Source organism: Gekko japonicus, unplaced genomic scaffold (assembly GCF_001447785.1).
Source record: "Gekko japonicus isolate JY-2015 unplaced genomic scaffold, Gekko_japonicus_V1.1 scaffold228, whole genome shotgun sequence".
Classification (NCBI taxonomy): Eukaryota; Metazoa; Chordata; class Lepidosauria; order Squamata; family Gekkonidae; genus Gekko; species Gekko japonicus.
Window position 1 is genome coordinate 813,701 of NW_015163609.1, and position 16,579 is coordinate 830,279.

At 41.4% G+C, this 16,579-nt stretch overlaps 1 protein-coding gene across 4 annotated transcripts in view; it reads right to left on the reverse strand.

Annotated features, from left to right (window-relative positions):
* Positions 1 to 16,407, reverse strand: part of ZC3H11A (zinc finger CCCH-type containing 11A) — a 41,397-nt gene extending 24,990 nt beyond the window's left edge. For 2 of the 4 annotated variants that reach the window (XM_015407329.1, XM_015407326.1), the window contains exons 1-5: positions 10,574 to 10,660; positions 6,244 to 6,434; positions 3,912 to 4,031; positions 2,843 to 2,966; positions 1,824 to 2,027 (exon numbers count right to left, since the gene is read on the reverse strand). In XM_015407329.1, coding sequence (XP_015262815.1) covers positions 1,824 to 2,027; positions 2,843 to 2,966; positions 3,912 to 4,031; positions 6,244 to 6,297 — 502 coding nt within the window. In that variant the 5' untranslated portion in view covers positions 6,298 to 6,434; positions 10,574 to 10,660. Of the gene's footprint in view, positions 1 to 1,823; positions 2,028 to 2,842; positions 2,967 to 3,911; positions 4,032 to 6,243; positions 6,435 to 10,573; positions 10,661 to 11,667; positions 11,691 to 16,282 lie in introns of those variants that run through there. The other 2 variants (XM_015407327.1, XM_015407328.1) reach the window with 2 other exon arrangements.
* Between the last annotated feature and the right edge of the window lie 172 nt (positions 16,408 to 16,579).

The window sequence follows — 16,579 nt, forward strand, 5'->3', positions numbered from 1 at the left end:
CACACTGAACCCCATTTGCCATGTTGACGCCCACTTGCCCATCCTTGACAGATCCCTTTGGAGTGCCTCACAATCCTCACTGTGTATCATCCGCAAATTTAGCCACTTCACTGCTTACTCCCAACTCCAAATCATTAATGATTCTCAGAAAAAGGTGATTACATTTGGCCCATCCATAGATACTTTTAATAATTTTGCAAGTGATAAAGAAGATATGCCTTCTTGAAACTTCTGAAGAAGGTCTTCAGCAGTAGCAGTATGAAGAAAAACACTGGTTAGATACGGTGTAGAAACTTTATGACAGTAATCATCCCAAAAACAAACCACTAACTCCATCTGTCCCTTTTGCATTGTTTCAGCTGTTTCAGTAAAAGATCAGAGAAATATGGTGCCAAGCCAAAAGCAACAACATACATTGCTTTTGGCTATCCGAGAACATTCGCTTGAATAACTCACTGATGTTGTTACAAGAGTTAAATGACATCTTCTTCATCACCAGTTGCAAAGCCCACAGGCACTCTGCTGTCCTAACACAGTCCTTGATTACATAGGCAGCCATACTAGTTTGTGTGGTGGGTAATTCTTTGCCATTTTCATCACTCTGATCATGTTTTCCATTTTTCGCAGGGGCTGTAATGGTCCTTGTGCATGAGACTCCAGAGCTGTAATTCCCATATTACTTAGTTCAAAGGTTTTGTAGCACACTTTACAATAACTCTTGCATTTGTCTCCAGAAACTGGTGATAACCATGGAACGAAGTCAGGATGAAGTTTGAAATCCAGCCACTGCATATTAAAAACTGTCCTCTTAGAAGCCATCTTCAAAAAGTGGTTTCAGATACAGCCGTACACAGAATCACCTGCCTGACACCAAGATGTTAGCAGATTTGTTTTCTGGCAAGTAGGAACTTTCCAAAGCTGGGAAAGTTTCACTTGCACTTTCTGGTTCCAGAAAGTGTAATAAGCAGATCAGCCGCAAGAAAGGAGGTGGAGTTTCTGCAATCTAGAGAAGCAGACAAGCCTCATTTGCAACCTTTATGCATCGGAGAACTCAGGAAAGAGGGTGAGAGAGCTGGTACTCTGTAAACTCCAGCAGGAACAAGCAATCACATGTGCAAAATTTACTTTGCATGGTGCAGAGTAGAAAGTGCTAGTTGTCTGTGAAATCCAACAGCAGCAAAACTCATTTGCAACTCTGTGCTGGGTTTAGCAGGAGACAAAACATCAATTCCATACACAAAGCATGACCCAAAAACATGCTTATCTTTATATGTAAGTTAAATGCAATACTAGCAGGTAGGGATGAAAACAGTTAGATGTTTAAAGTTTGTATATCACTAAACGTTTAAACTAGCCTGGCTTTGCAAATGCTACAGGCAGATCTTGGAAATCGTGCAGGGACAGAGCTTAACAAACATATTAGTCTGGTTGCTGGGGGTGGAGCTGAGAAAAAGTTGGAGCTGGGAAAGGGCATCATAAAGTTTTACTTGTATTCTGCTACTTTTCTATTTCAGTTGCCACAAGAAGAGATCAAGCTCTTGCAGCAGCAGGTCAAAAATCCACTGCTTGAATATATTTTAATCACAATTTCCCTGACTCTCCCTGACTTCAGACCAATTTCCCTGACTTTCCAGAAAGTGGCAACCCTGGGTTTGTTTATTGTTTAGGTTTTTAAATTAAATTTGCATTATATCTATGTTGCTAATTTCCTTTGGAGACCAGTAGTTTGAAATGCTGGATACAAACAGAATTAAGGAATGTTTTAGTTTGGTATGTATTGAAATAGGCAACATTCATGCTTTAGGGAAAAATATTCTGCTCACCATCATCATCTTCATCATCATCCGCAGCATTAATTACAACAGGTGGATGAGTAGGGCTGGGGACATTTTCAGAGTTTTCCACCTTCATTACCCCACGCAGCTGGGGGGATGGATTGGACTGGACAGAAAGCTTATTCTGCTGCAGCGAAATTTGTGCCATCTTTATATCCTCCTCTACAGATTCAGTCACATTTGGAAGAACATCTAAAAGGAAGACGAAAGACCCCATAAATTAGAAGTATTTAGGCCGCTATGCCTGTGAAACCTGATTATATCAGAATCACAATCAGTAATGGATTCCAGCCAGTATTAACAACCTTGCTAGATACTATTATTAAGACCTCCATTTCTATTCCAATTGGCCAACTAAGACAAGGCAGCCTATTCCTTAGGCTGTTTTGATTATAATCTAAAGTTAATCCACAAAAAATAAGCACCGCCAACTGGATCAAACAAAAGGTTTATCTAGCAAAATTGTCAGGGCTTTGGGAGCGTAATTATCAGGGAATTATGGTGAAAGCCACTACCTTGTTGTGCGTCCTCAATTTCTGATAACATATCCCAGACAGTTGCTTGATATGCAGCTGCCGGCTAGCAGCTTCATCTGGTGAAGCAAATTTTTAGAAGCAGTTTCCCCAATGACTTAGGCAATTTTAATAGTACCACCAGAAGCCCCTAACAAGAAGGGTTGCATTGCTGTGGTTAAAGTTATCTGAAGCACATTGGGTAACCGCTTCACACGACTGGTGTGAAAGAAGGACTTCACATCTTTGTAAAAAAATCTTTGTACAGCACCTAGACGTTTCAAGAGATTTATAAATAACAAAATGGAAATTATTCCCGTGTAGCCTCTATTCCCTTTAATCTTCTGGATGCATTGTTGGAGGAAGGGAGAGATGGTAACTCAGGTATGGCTTCCTTACAGCATTTTTAAAAAGCATGCATGTACGGCAACTGTATGAACACATTGTAAGTACCCAACAGGAGAAGAAATGTCCAAGAAAGAAAATGCAACTCACTTTTACTCGGAGGTAGAAAAAGCCCATCAACAAAGCGTCCCTTGTTGTGGTGGAATGCACAGTTCAACTTCTGACAGCCCACTGGTTGATTCTCCCAATAGCAGGGAATCTCACTACGCTTTTTCTGTAAACAGAACAAAGACATTAAGTATATTTTGAGAAAAACCTACAAGCCCACATCAGGCCACAACATGCTGAGACAATAAGAGCTGAACCAGATAAGACGTATCCATGGGTCCAACCATGGATGTCAGCACCAATTTAAAGCCTAATGAGGCAATTTAAAAATGCTGTGAAGGCCCAGTCCTGTATGGGCCTGCAGTGCAGTGAGATGAGGTGCTCTTAGTTCCCCCCATGTGTTTTTTCTAGTGCAGAAACAGCACAAGGGGGCTGCAGTTCAGCACATAAAAAGGCACGGACAGGACAAGAATGCCTCATCCTGCTATGCTGTAGGCCTGATCAGGATAGGGCACTCATGGCATTTTAAAATCACCTCATTATGCTTTAAAATGGTGTTGAATATGGGTCAGACTCAGGAACACCATCATATCTAGTTCACCCCTAAAACTACATACCCTTTAAAGCTCAAGTATTTCATTAGGATAAAAAAATAACACAAAATCTCATTTCCCATTTTCAAAAATTACACTCATTGTTTTGGGGACATACAACCGCCTATGCAAAAATTACTTCACTATGTCCAAAATCCAAGGTGCGCTTCTCTAAGAACATCTGCTGATGGCCAAGGCCCAATCATTATTTTCCTTCCTTACTCTATGTTATCATTCCTTCCAAATTCAACAAGCTACCATGTATTCCAGCAAAACAAATAACCTAGGATTTTACTTTGAATGGATTCAAAACTAGGCTGGAATTATCAAAATAACCTTACACAGTAAACGCTCTCCATATTTTAACTTCTGCTTTAAATCATACCCATCTGAGTTCAACAAAAGGCTCCATGCTAAGAATACCACAAAAAAGCCAGTCTCAACAATGCCAGCTCTCTTTTACAACAATCCATGTCAAATTAACTATGTTTTGACAACGGTTTGAGACAAATACTCACGTCAATCTCCATGTGTCTAAACCGGCATACACTCCTGAAGCATCGTCCTTCCTGCCAGAGAGTGCAGATAGTTTCATTCCCCAGGGCAGCTTCACAGTGACGAAATGGGCAACTATCTCCCTATGGAGAATGAAAGAAAACACAAACACAAAACCCCAACATCATCAATCTGAAAACTACAGAACAAAAAAAACCCCAAGAACAGTCACCCTACCAGCCAGGTACAAAGGGTGGTTTAAAAAAACCACACAATTCTAACTACTAGCAAAATGTCAGTCATCATTGTAAACAAGATTTGCTGGGACGAAGGGCCTGTACATTGCACAACGAAAGACAGGGATTGGCCCGGAACTACTCAGAGTCAGAAGTTGTGGGCGTACTTTGTTTCCACCTCTAAACTATGATAAACGGCAGTATGTTTACATTTCACCACAGAATCAAATAACAGCTGTTAATGTAGTTATATGGAAAAGTAAAGGGGTGTTCAATGTGACCAGTGGTACTAGGACTAGACGTATGTTTTACCTTTGATGAATCAATGTCTGGTGTGAGAGGCATAATTTATTCCTCCCCACTAAGATCTAAATTGCAGACCACTGACTTTGTTCTACAGATAGAACGCACTGGGAGCCACTGGGAACCCAGCATGCCCTGCATTCATAGCTCCACTAGGGATGGGCATGAACCTCGTCACAACCCTAATTTCGTCACGAATATCACCCCATTTATGATTCATGAGATGGCATCTCCCACAAACTGCCTTGTTTTTCACAGAGGTTCGTGGTGCCAGTTCGTAAGCCAGACACACTGGCACCAATTAATGGTCAAAGCAACTGATGGTGGAGTGGACTTCTGCAGCCCTTGAAACACCAATAGTGGCCCTCTAAAGCTTGATAGGCAGCTCTGGCTGCCAACAACAGAGCTCCCATTCTGCTCTATGGGAGCAGAATGGATATATCTCCCCAGCTCACACACAGCTGTTTTTACCTGGCAGCAGGCAGATAGGCAGAGAGGAAGCTAACTGTTAGAGGCAGAGTGGGAAGGAACTGGAAGTCATTCCTCAGTACTGTGAACAGTGTTGCTGCTTACTCAGGGCTCTGAGGCACCTGAACCTCTGCTAAAGTCAAACAGAGGGGCTCAGCTAGTGGGTTCCTCAGCTGAAGACCCACATAGACCCCCTCAGTGGCATTTTTGCACACCTGTCCCCAGCTGGGGTGGTGTCTGGTGGGCTCTGACCCACCATCCCAGGGAGGTCTGCAAGTTAGATGAAGTCGACACACTCCTTCTGAACCTGTAGCTGTGACTTCCCCAGAGAGTACTTTCCTGGGGGCACTTGATTTGGGGGTCTGCTATTCAGCCCCCCCACAGCAAATCCTCACCAAACTTGGAGGGCAGGTAGAGGAGAGTCAGCTGGGAGTTCACAGTGAGTTTGGCATCTCTAGCCCACAGGGGGGGCCATTCTACCATGCCACAAACCTCACAAACAGGTTCATTAAACAGGAAGGTTTGTGAGACCCCAAGATCCACGAACCGGGACAAACTTCCATTTTCCCAGTTCATGTTCATCCCTAAGCTCCAATCCTTCATTTGTAAAGCCATGCCCTGAGTTCAATCTCCTGCCTATGCTAAAATGCCACCAAATCCAAAAATTGGCTTTTACCAACACAATTCTGAAATACATAGGTGGCGGGGGAGGATAAAAGAGAAGAGAGGAGATTGGATTTATACCCCGTCCTTCACTCGGAGTCTCAGAGTGGCTTACAAACTCCTTTCCCTCCCCCCCCCACAACAGACACCCTATGAGGTAGGTGGGGCTGAAAGAGCTCTTTCAAGGACTGCTCTTGAGAGAACAACTCTGACAGAACTATGGCTTGCCCAAGGTCATCCAGCAGCTGCAAGTGGAGGAGTGGGGAATCAAACCCAGTTCTCCCAGATTAGAGTCCGCACACTTAACCACTACACCAAACTGGCTCAAAGAGAAAGGTATATCTGAAACAGTGACATTACAGTTTCAAGAGGTGCTTATTATCATCACTATGTAAGCTTTGTTCTGACACCATGTAAGCATGTAAACAAAACACATAAATGGAAATAAAACTCCGTTATACATGTGGCTAATATAACCAGAGTTTCATTGAATGAATTTCCTATGCACAGAAGCAACTTTGGAGATTGTGTGTGTTTGTAAAAAACATAAATTCTTCTCCATGAAGATATTAAAAACTGTTCTTTGGTTTAGCTATAATTTGTTGAATTTATCAAATTAAATTATACTTGGAGGGAAAGTATACTAAAGCAAACATGATTAGAGAAGGCTGGAAAAAACACAAACCTTGGCACATGTGGAGTAAAAATAAAAATAACAATCATCTCCTTGGTTAGTCATGCTGGCTGTATCTTTACTGTAAACTATGCTGGAGCGTGACAGCTGAACACAGGTTTCCAAGTGGCGGCTGGCCACAACTTGGTTTAAACCAGACCAAATCTTCTGTAGATTTTCTGCTATGTTCTTCAATATGCAACCTTGGAAACAGCAAAGAGATGGAATTTTAAAAAAAGAAATGCATTCTTTACATTAGGATCAGAATTTTCACTACTCTTTTTGGCTTTAAAGCCATTGAATAAACTTTAAAGTTTAATAAGTAGGTGGGAAGTAAAAAGTAAATATCCCATTTTAATAAAGGGTTGGATTGATCCACAGCATTAAAGAAGTAATGAATTTGTAATTTGTCAGGCCCTAATCTTGTAATAAACTTAATCCACAGCAAAATGAAGGTTCATTTATTTAGGCTGGTTTGCTTCTTTCAACAAAAGTAAAATCTCAGTCTTGAAGCTGGGTAAGACAAGGTCCCATTGTAAGCAACATCAACAGACACAACTATACTCTCAACAAGTGACACAAATTTAAATCAGGATGTTTTGCAAGAAAGAGCAAAAAACTAAAGGTAAGTACTTCTTATTCATAGACAATTTATCAGACCACTATTTAAACATGCTAGTGGAGACACTTCAGCCACTGGTCAAACTAATGGAATTCTCAACAGCTGCAATTTTCAACAATTGCTAAAATGTAATAGACTGTTCTTAACGTTTGCTACATTTTGAGACACAGCATGATCACTGCTGTTTTGGCAAAATGTCTCAACCAGGATGACAGACTGACATGGCAATAAAATACTTCTACAGTGGTGCAGAAGTTGAAGATTCATTTCTTCAAAGGTGTTGGCTGCACCAGTCTATAAATACAGCAAGCCAGCTCACAAAGTAGCTAGAACATTTCAGTATGCTCTCTGCCTCATGCCAGTGCACAAGCTCTTGTAACCATTCTGTAAGGGGATCAATCTCTGACTGAGAACTACATATCATTACACCAGAGAGAGAAGTGATACACATGAAGAAAGTCAAGATAACAGGCACAGTGGCAGCTTGACATAAGAACATAAGAGATGCCAATGTTGGATCAGGCCAAAGGCCCATCCAGTCCAACACTCTGTATCACACAGTGGCCAGAAATACCAGTGCCATCAGGAGGTCCACCAGTGGGGCCAGGACATTAGAAGCCCTCCCACTGTTGACCCCCCAAAGCAACAAGATGACAGAGCATCACTTGCCCCAGAGCCCCTATCTATACCTTGTGGCTAATAGCCACGGATGGACCTCTGCTCCATATGCCTATCTAATTCCCTTTTGAAGCCGTCCATGCTTGCAGCCGCCACCACTTCCTGTGGCAGTGAATTCCAAGTGTTAATCACTCTTTGGATGAAGAAGTACTTCCTTTTATCCGTTCTAACCCGACCGCTCAGCAATTTCATGGAGTGCTCATGAGTTCTTGTATTGTGAGAAAGGGAGAAAAGTACCTCTTTCTCTACCTGCTCTTTCCCATGCATAATCTTGTAAACCTCAATCATGTCACCCCCTCAGTCGTCGTTTCTCCAAGCTAAAGAGCCCTAAGCGCCTTAACCTTTCCTCATAGGGAAAATGTTCCAACCCTTTTATCATTCGAGTTGCCCTTTTCTGCCCTTTTTCCAAAGCTATAATATCCTTTTTAAGGTGTGGTGACCAGAACTGCACACAGTATTCCAAATGAGGTCTCACCACTGATTTATATAGGGGCATTATGATATTGGCTGATCTGTTTTCAATACCCTTCCTAATAATCCCCAGCATAGCATTGGCCTTCTTTATTGCAGTCACACACTGTCTCGACATTTTCAGTGAGTTATCCACTACAACTCCAAGATCTCTCTCTTGATCAGTCTCTGCCAGTTCAGACCCCATCAACGTGTATTTATAGTTAGGATTTTTGGCTCCAATGTGCATCACCTTGCACTTGGCCACATTGAACCCCATTTGCCATGTTGACGCCCACTCGCCCATCCTTGACAGATCCCTTTGGAGTGCCTCACAATCCTCACTGGTTTTCACCACCCTGAACAACTTCGTATCATCCGCAAATTTAGCCACTTCACTGCTTACTCCCATCTCCAAATCATTAATGAACAAGTTAAAAAGCAGTGGACCAAGTACTGATCCCTGCGGTACCCCACTGCTTACCTCCCTCCACTGAGAAAATTGCCCATTTATACCCACTCTCTGTTTTCTATGAATTAGCCAGTTTTTGATCCATAAAAGGACTTGTCCTTTTATCCCATGATTTTTGAGCTTACTTAGGAGCCTTTGATGAGGAACTTTATCAAAAGCTTTCTGGAAGTCAAGGTAAACAATATCTATTGGATCCCCCTTGTCCACATGTTTGTTCACCCCCTCAAAGAACATTAACAGGTTAGTGAGACAAGATCTTCCCTTACAGAACCCATGCTGAGTCTGCCTCAATAGGTTTTGTTCATCTATGTGCCTACTAATTCTTTCCTTAATAATGGTTTCCACCAATTTACCCGGTATCGACGTCAGACTGACTGGCCTGTAATTTCCCGGATCTCCTCTGGAACCCTTTTTAAAGATGGGAGTGACATTTGCTACCTTCCAGTCCTCAGGAAGGGAGGCTGATTTTAAGGAAAGATTACATATTTTTGTCAGGAGATCCACAAGTTCACATTTGAGTTCTTTCTACAGTGGTGCAGAAGCTGAAGATTCATTTCTTCAAAGGTGTTGGCTGCACCAGTCTATAATGACATGACAAGCTGCAGCCTCATTTTACTTCATGGAGTTCATATTATCATGAGCTAATGTAATGCTGATGCAGTATATGGTATGTATACAATCTGCAAGGATAACCAACCTGTTTTTGGTATGATGAATTTTATGATGGATTTTAAATGTATTTTTATGCATTTGTGTAAGCCGTCCTGAGCCCGCCTTGGTAGGGAGGGCAGGGTATAAATCAAATTAAATAAATAAATCATGGATGGGCAAGCATACAAGTTCGATTGCAATTTTGCATTAAACAAGATGCTGTTCACTAGGAAGGAACTTCCTACATGATAAGCTCTATAAATAGTGGTAGAAAATAACCATCATGTCACAGCTGATTTATGGCGACACATGGGGTTCAAGGCAAGAGACATTCAGAGGTGGTTTACCATTGCCTGCCTCCATGTCACATCCCTGGTACTGCTTCGAATACATCAAATACAAATCAGGACTAGGGATGGGCATGAACTGGTTCACGAGCCAAAATTCATCACAAATTTGACCCAGTTCAGGGGCCCTGAACCAATGTTTAGGGAAGGTGTCTTCCCTGAACATTTACCAAGCTCCTGCCTGGTTCAGGTGTTTGGGCCATTTAAATTTACCAGAGGGACGGGTGAGCCTGTCCACTGTCCACCAAGCAGGGGTAGCGAAACAGATCACTGAGTTGGCTTGCAGCCATTTAAACCTAACAGCAGGGTAGGTGTCCCCTCCAAGCAGGGGTAGCGAAACAGATTGCTGAATTGGCTTGCAGCCATGTCAGCCTAACAGCGGATGGGCACATCCACCCCGCTAAGTTTAAATGGCTGCCAGCCATTTAACCCTTCCTGGGCGATCCCAGTCGCAGCTTGCCACAGCCTGGAGAAAAGGGCATCCAAATCAGCAGGGTTGAGTGATTTAGGGCTTGGTTCAGGGTTTAGTTTGGAACCACCCCGCATCGAACCAGATTTTTCTGGTTCGTGCCCATCCCTAGTCAGGACCAACCCTTCTTAGCTTCCAAGATCTAACACAATCAGGCTAGCCTGGGCTCTGCAGGTGAGGGCAATTTCTGTAACTATTTTTTAAAAAAACTTACTTCTATACCACTTTCTGTGTAGGGCACTTCATTGGTTCCACTGGAGTTTAAAGGATGCTCTCATAATTTGATGTACAAGGGCAAAAACTTACAGTCCCATTCCACTGATGGTTAAATACATACACACACCAAAAGAGTCCTGAAGCTATCTTAGCATTTAGCTTTAGAGTCTCTATTCTTTCTGTTTTGCTAAACTTAGAACTGAGTACTAAACTGAGCTGGTGTCACAACAAAATGTTTCAGGCCATAATTCACCACTGAGCTTTACCATCTATGAAAATAACCATGTATCAGCTAAAATCTAGCTACTTAATTTGCCCACAACTTATACCTTAGGACTAGTATTTACTGTTCTGATATCTTTTTAAAACACAGGTGAAATTGCACAGACCATTCCCCCAAGCTTCAGAAATTAAAACCGCACTCTGAATTGACGTACCTGGATAAGTTCAGTGATCAACTCTGTCTTCAAAGACTTCCAGTTATTTTTCTCCTGTAGGTCGAATCAACACTCAATCCATGAATTGATAACAATGGAACAGAAAGATTTTTCTTCCTTACATTGCCAAGGCAACACATCTCATCCTCATTCAAAATTCAGACAGGGGGTGAACAACTACTGGAGGAAGCAAGTCCATTTGAACAATCAGGAAGACTGGAGACAGTGATGGTTAATTGCCTCTTCAAAATAAACAGTTCATTTAAAGATGAACTTGTGTTTCAAAGTGGCTGCGAAGAAGAAGATCCATCTTCCACAGCCGGACAATTTAGCTTTTTTTTTTTATTAATACATAATTTTCAATTTCTGGTCTTCAAGATCTCTTCACCTATTGGAAAAAAGGAAAAATCTTCCCCGATCTTTATTAACTGTATAATAAAACATACTTGTATGTATAAACTTATGTATATACACATGAGTATACCGACATACTTATGTCTATACATGCCACAATGTATACACAAGCATGAGCAATTAAAAATGATGTTTGGGCTGCTCTCAATTTAAAGCTGAAAGTTAAATTTGAGGAAATAGTGTAATTTCTTTTGCATACAAATACTTTTTCTATTCAGTAGTTTTCAAATCAGGTACCTTTTTCTTTAGAACACAGGTAACATGCATGTTGTATATATGTACAAACACAATGTGTACATATACAATCACTTGCAATGCAACTATATGCAGAACATAACTGCATGGTATAGTACTTTCAAAACCAGTCTGGTCATGTCTACATGTGATTTAGGAAAGGTAGTTTAATTTTGCTTTTAAGATGTCTGAATTCTTATCTTCAATATCATTTTACTTTATCACTGCAAAAAGCTTATATATGTGTACCATCTGAGGCTGCTTATATTGATAAAGATTGACAAGATGCTGTAGATCCACATCTTGGCAACCAACAACTTTACAGCCACAGAACACAAAATAAAACCTTGTTCACTGAAAGAACATGGCTTGTACTTTGATATAATTTAGACTATATAAATTATTTCTTAGAACTGAATAATAAAAGGTTAGAACCTTTTACTCACACAAATACTAGTGTATTTCCTGGATATTTTTGGCAGGGAATTTCCCCAAATCTAAAATAGAGAGAGAAGTTGTTGTTTTTGGTGTGTCTTTTTAATATATTTATTAGTCATCTATATTGCATTTTTCCATAAAGAGTATTTACATATTTTTTAAATTAAACCACCCGCCAAAAACTCATGGTTAATGTTCTTTTTTGCACTTAGGTTTGATTTACTTGCACTAAATAATACTAGTGCACTTCAACATAGTTTACATTAAGGAAAAAGACAATGTCAAATTCATATTTAGTCAAAATTCACTGTTACTCCTGTATATTCTCTCAGTATCAACTAATATACTTTTTGGGGGGAAATATGAATTAATATTGTTTAACAACTAAAAATATTGTTTTATAATTTGTGCATCCCATTTAGAAAAATAATGAAGTCATGCTACTGTACTTTGATAGCTGGCATGCTATTTGAAGGCCAATCTGATCCTCAAGACTGGGCAATTTTATGTTCTGATCATACAAATGCTTCTAAGAGCTAAATGATTATTGACTAGCTCTTGAGCATGTGTCAGAAAAAGACCTTATTCTCAGCAGTACAATGTGACCTTAATGATCTAAACACAGGAGGAGAAACGTTCAAATTCTAATCCTTGTGCTCACATCATCCTTCTTTGACTATCAAGCAGCAGCCTATGAACACTGTCACACTGGGGATGCTATGAACATGTCCATGAGATGCTTTAAAGGCCATAAAGCAGTTGGAGCTATTGATGAGAAAACAGGAGAGCACACTTTTTTCTGCAAAGTAAACTGTGCTAAAGAACAGAACAGAAACAACAGCCACAGTTCTGTTTACTATCCCTCTATGTCACAGCCGTGAATAATCTCACATATGACAAACCCCAAGGCCTAAATGAAAAAATAAGATAAAAATAATAATTAAGACATCTGAAATCCATCTGAAGCAGCATCAGCTGTGCAATACTATCAGAACATGAACAGGCCTGTGTTCACAGACTGAGCCTTGTTCTGTTGGCACTTACAGCGCAAGCTACAAGGAAACTGACTGAGGTTATTAATGGCAATTTGCCAACAAAGGCCTCCTCCCTCTCAGATTTCCCTTCTAAGTATGTAGCAGGGCCTGCAATAGCCTCCTTATTTTCATTCAGGGTAGATTTGACAGCCCATTGTCAGTTACACCAACACCACTGAAAAGCTCTCTAAACCAAGGCACTTAAGACTTTTGTTTCAGGGTAAAGGATTCAAAAGCAATAATTTTCACAGATACCCACACTCCGCCTCATCAAAAATACATTTATGTCTTCCCATGGTAATACTATGAGGAATAAAAGCTTCTTAAATAGACAGTGTCATAGATGCAACAAACATGAAATTGAGCAAACTTCAGAGGATGGCGGAAGACAAGATGGCCTGGTGGGATCTGGTCCATGGGGTCGCGAAGAGTCGGACTCGACTGTGCGACTGAACAACAACAAAGCAGTTCTAATACAAGGGCATTTTTAACTCAAAAGTCTTTCTGCACGGTTAGGAGCAAGCGACAGACCAGCTATATCACTCCTCAAACCTGCAGTCTTCTTAAGTGGAATATATGCAGGCCACTGGAGTCCAATAAACTGAGAGAAAAGGGTGGTCTTCACCGCTCTCCTTTCCTATACTACCTTCTATTTTAGATATTATTTCTGCATGCATACAAAATCAGTTTGTTTTTTTTGTCTTTTTACAACTGAGTAGTGAAGTAAGCATGGCACATGGATAAGGGTACCACCACTCAATGCACAAACCTCTTCAATATTACCCTCAGAAACCAGGTATGGGGAGAAAGAACTGAAAAAGGCACATGCCAAAGCAAATCCATGTAAATACATCAGTTGCTGAACAACCTTTTACAGTGTCGTAAAAAACAGTAAACTCACTGCAGAAAAGTTTGAAACCACAGCTGATACCACAACTTGTATAATTCTTTGAGAAGCAGAGGTAAGAACAAAAACAAAGTTGCATGTCTTCAACCATAAGTTCCACTACCGCTCTTTTTCTCAGTTGCAACCTAATATGAAAAGATGGGTTGCTAGAAAATTCTGGTAAGTCAAAGCAATAGAGCATACAGCCCCTTAGCATACAGAGCTAAGAGAGGGACAGCTGTGGTCAAGATGCTCGAGTTTTGAGATGTGAAGACCTAAATGGAAATTCATTTGTATGAACATCAAATTCACTGCTGTTTCATTATATTCACTGGCAATATTTGAATGCTGGCTGCAGCCCAGTGAAAAAGAAGTGTGAATTGCATATACTGTCATAATATAGAGATGCCAAACTGAGGCCTAGACTTCCCTTAAACTGATGCTATTTCTTTTTAGAGATGTTATATGCAGCCCAACAGGCATTTTAGGAAAGGTTAAATACAGGAGATGTCTTTCCCCTAATTCCTAGCACCTAGATGTTCTCATCAGCTCTGATTTCTCAAGACAAGTAACAAACTACTATTATGGCAACCACTACAGCAATGGAAACAAAATTCTTGGAAAATTCTGATTTTCTTGCATAGTGCACACTAAGAATCAAACTTCTGGAACAGTATGACTCTCTTCCATATTCTTATTGTCTGTAGGCAATATATACTGTATGGGTTTTTTTTGTTTGTTCCCCCCCAATTGCAAAAGGCTAACACAACTACACATCTCCTTATTGTCTGTAGGCACATCTGATAAAACAGGCTCTGCCCGCAAAAGTTTATACTGTATGGGGTTTTTTTGTTTGTTTCCCCCCCCCCATTGCAAAAGGCTAACACAACTACACATCTGAAAGAGGAATACTGAGTCCTACTGCATGTAGTGCAGAGAGAAACATATATAATGAAGGCACAGTCTCCATGACTACTTATTTTGCCTTTTGCCACAGCCCAATGAACAGCGTGTTTTGCTTGGAGATGCTGAACTACTGATGTTCAAAAGATAGTGCCTGACTATGGTTCATCGGGCATACTGCATGTCATCATGGAAGAATTCTAGAAAATTAAGCCCTTATTCCAACTTCAGACAAGGCAACTTGCTCTGCTTTCTATAAACAAGCTTTTCTCTCTTGTTTAGAAACAGCCCATAAAACCTACAGAAGCAGCTGTATCTGTAGGTTTTAGTCTTTAACAAACCTTGTAAACATCCTTAGCATTTTGCCATAGTTTTCCCTTTGAACTGCTCCACATTTTGTGGCAATCGTGTTTTCCATGGAAACACTGTCATTACACCAGCATTTCCTGCAGCAAACATGTAGAGTGTAAACATGAGGCCATATCTTAAAGCTCCTGTGCATCAGAGAGCTGCAACCCAATCAGGGCTCTTAGACTCATGCACACTGGTGTTTAATGTGCGTCTTTCACACTTTCCTTCTGGGATAGACCAGCATACCCATGACAAAGATGAGTGCCACATAAAGAGTGGTGTTACTCTTAATCCTTAACCCTTCCTTCTCAGTTTTAACATACTACTCAGTCCCTCAATGTCATCTGTAAACTGAGAAGAAGCTGAAAACTTTTCCACTAACAGTGCAGCACCTCCTGTGAGGGAGACTAGGCAAACTGCCATGTTCATTCTCTATATAGATCCAAAATGAATGTACAAATTCAGAAATGCTATTATAATGGTGACTATAACTTACATGGCCACAGTAAGAACACTTTCCTAGGAGTAAATCCCAATAAGAATTCTAGCAGACCTACACAGATGGCACTATAATTCACTCTAAACCTCAAGAAATATAAACTTTCACTTTCTTCAGATGCTTGACTGAATGCAGATTTTAAGAAGGGCCTGCTTTTTAAAAACTGAATTTTAATACAGCATACCATAGTGACACCCACTTGTTTTGGAAATGAACCTCCAACGCCACAATCTGAATGCCACAACAGTAGAAAGCTATATTTTTGTCTATAAAATATGGCTATATACTTTTTAAAAGTGTACAAATACTAACACAGAACATATAAGGTTGTTTTCTGGATCAGTTCCTACAAGAATTCAAGTCAGCTACTGAAGTAACCCATCATGCCGATACTGCTAGAAATGGCAAGTCCAGGCTATTTACTGCTCAGACCGGCAAGTGCTGAGGGGGCCCAGAAATTCAGATTGGAGTTAGGCCAGTTCACCCTACGCTTTCCTAGATGCTTAAAGGTTCTGATGAGTAGGAGAAAAGAAAGAGCATTTCATGAAGAGCAGGAAGAGCCCCCAGGGCGCAGCGAGAGATCCGAGAAAGTAGCCATCCTAATACAAGAGTTATCCGAACAGGTGGGGGGGGCAGGAGGGGGGGCGCAAGGTGGGCAGATAAAAACGGATGAGAAGACCCGAGAACCAGCTCGTATATAAATCACGGATGGGGCACTTAACAAAAACGAAAAGCAAACAGAGGGGCCGCGAAGAAGACGGAAAGGCGACTGAGACAGGTCACAGGCCTCAGAATCCAGAAATAAATGTCGTTAGACAGCTACTAGGCCGCGGGCCCACGGGAAGCAGCCGAGAGGAAGCAAATACAAGGAGGCCGCTGTTCGGTTAACCATGACGGGGGCGGGGAGGGAAGAGACCCAGGACTTTGCCTCCCGCGCGCAGAGAGTTTACCGAGCCCTGGAAGGGCGCCTCAATCCGCAGCCGGTCTTCCGCTCCCGTCCCACCGCGCTTCTCTCTGGACAACGGGGCAACGCTCGAGAAGTTATCGTCGTCGCCGCCACTGCCAGCCTCCAAGATGGCACCTCTTCCCAAGCACCGCCGACGCTGCCCGGAAGTGTGATGGCGGAAAGGAGGGCGGTGTTTGTTGGAAGACGATAAATATACAAGCAGAGGTTTGTTTCCCGGCATGCCATGTGTTAGTTGAGGGATCTTATTCTGCGGGCAAGTCGCAGCCGCTGTTTACGGGGA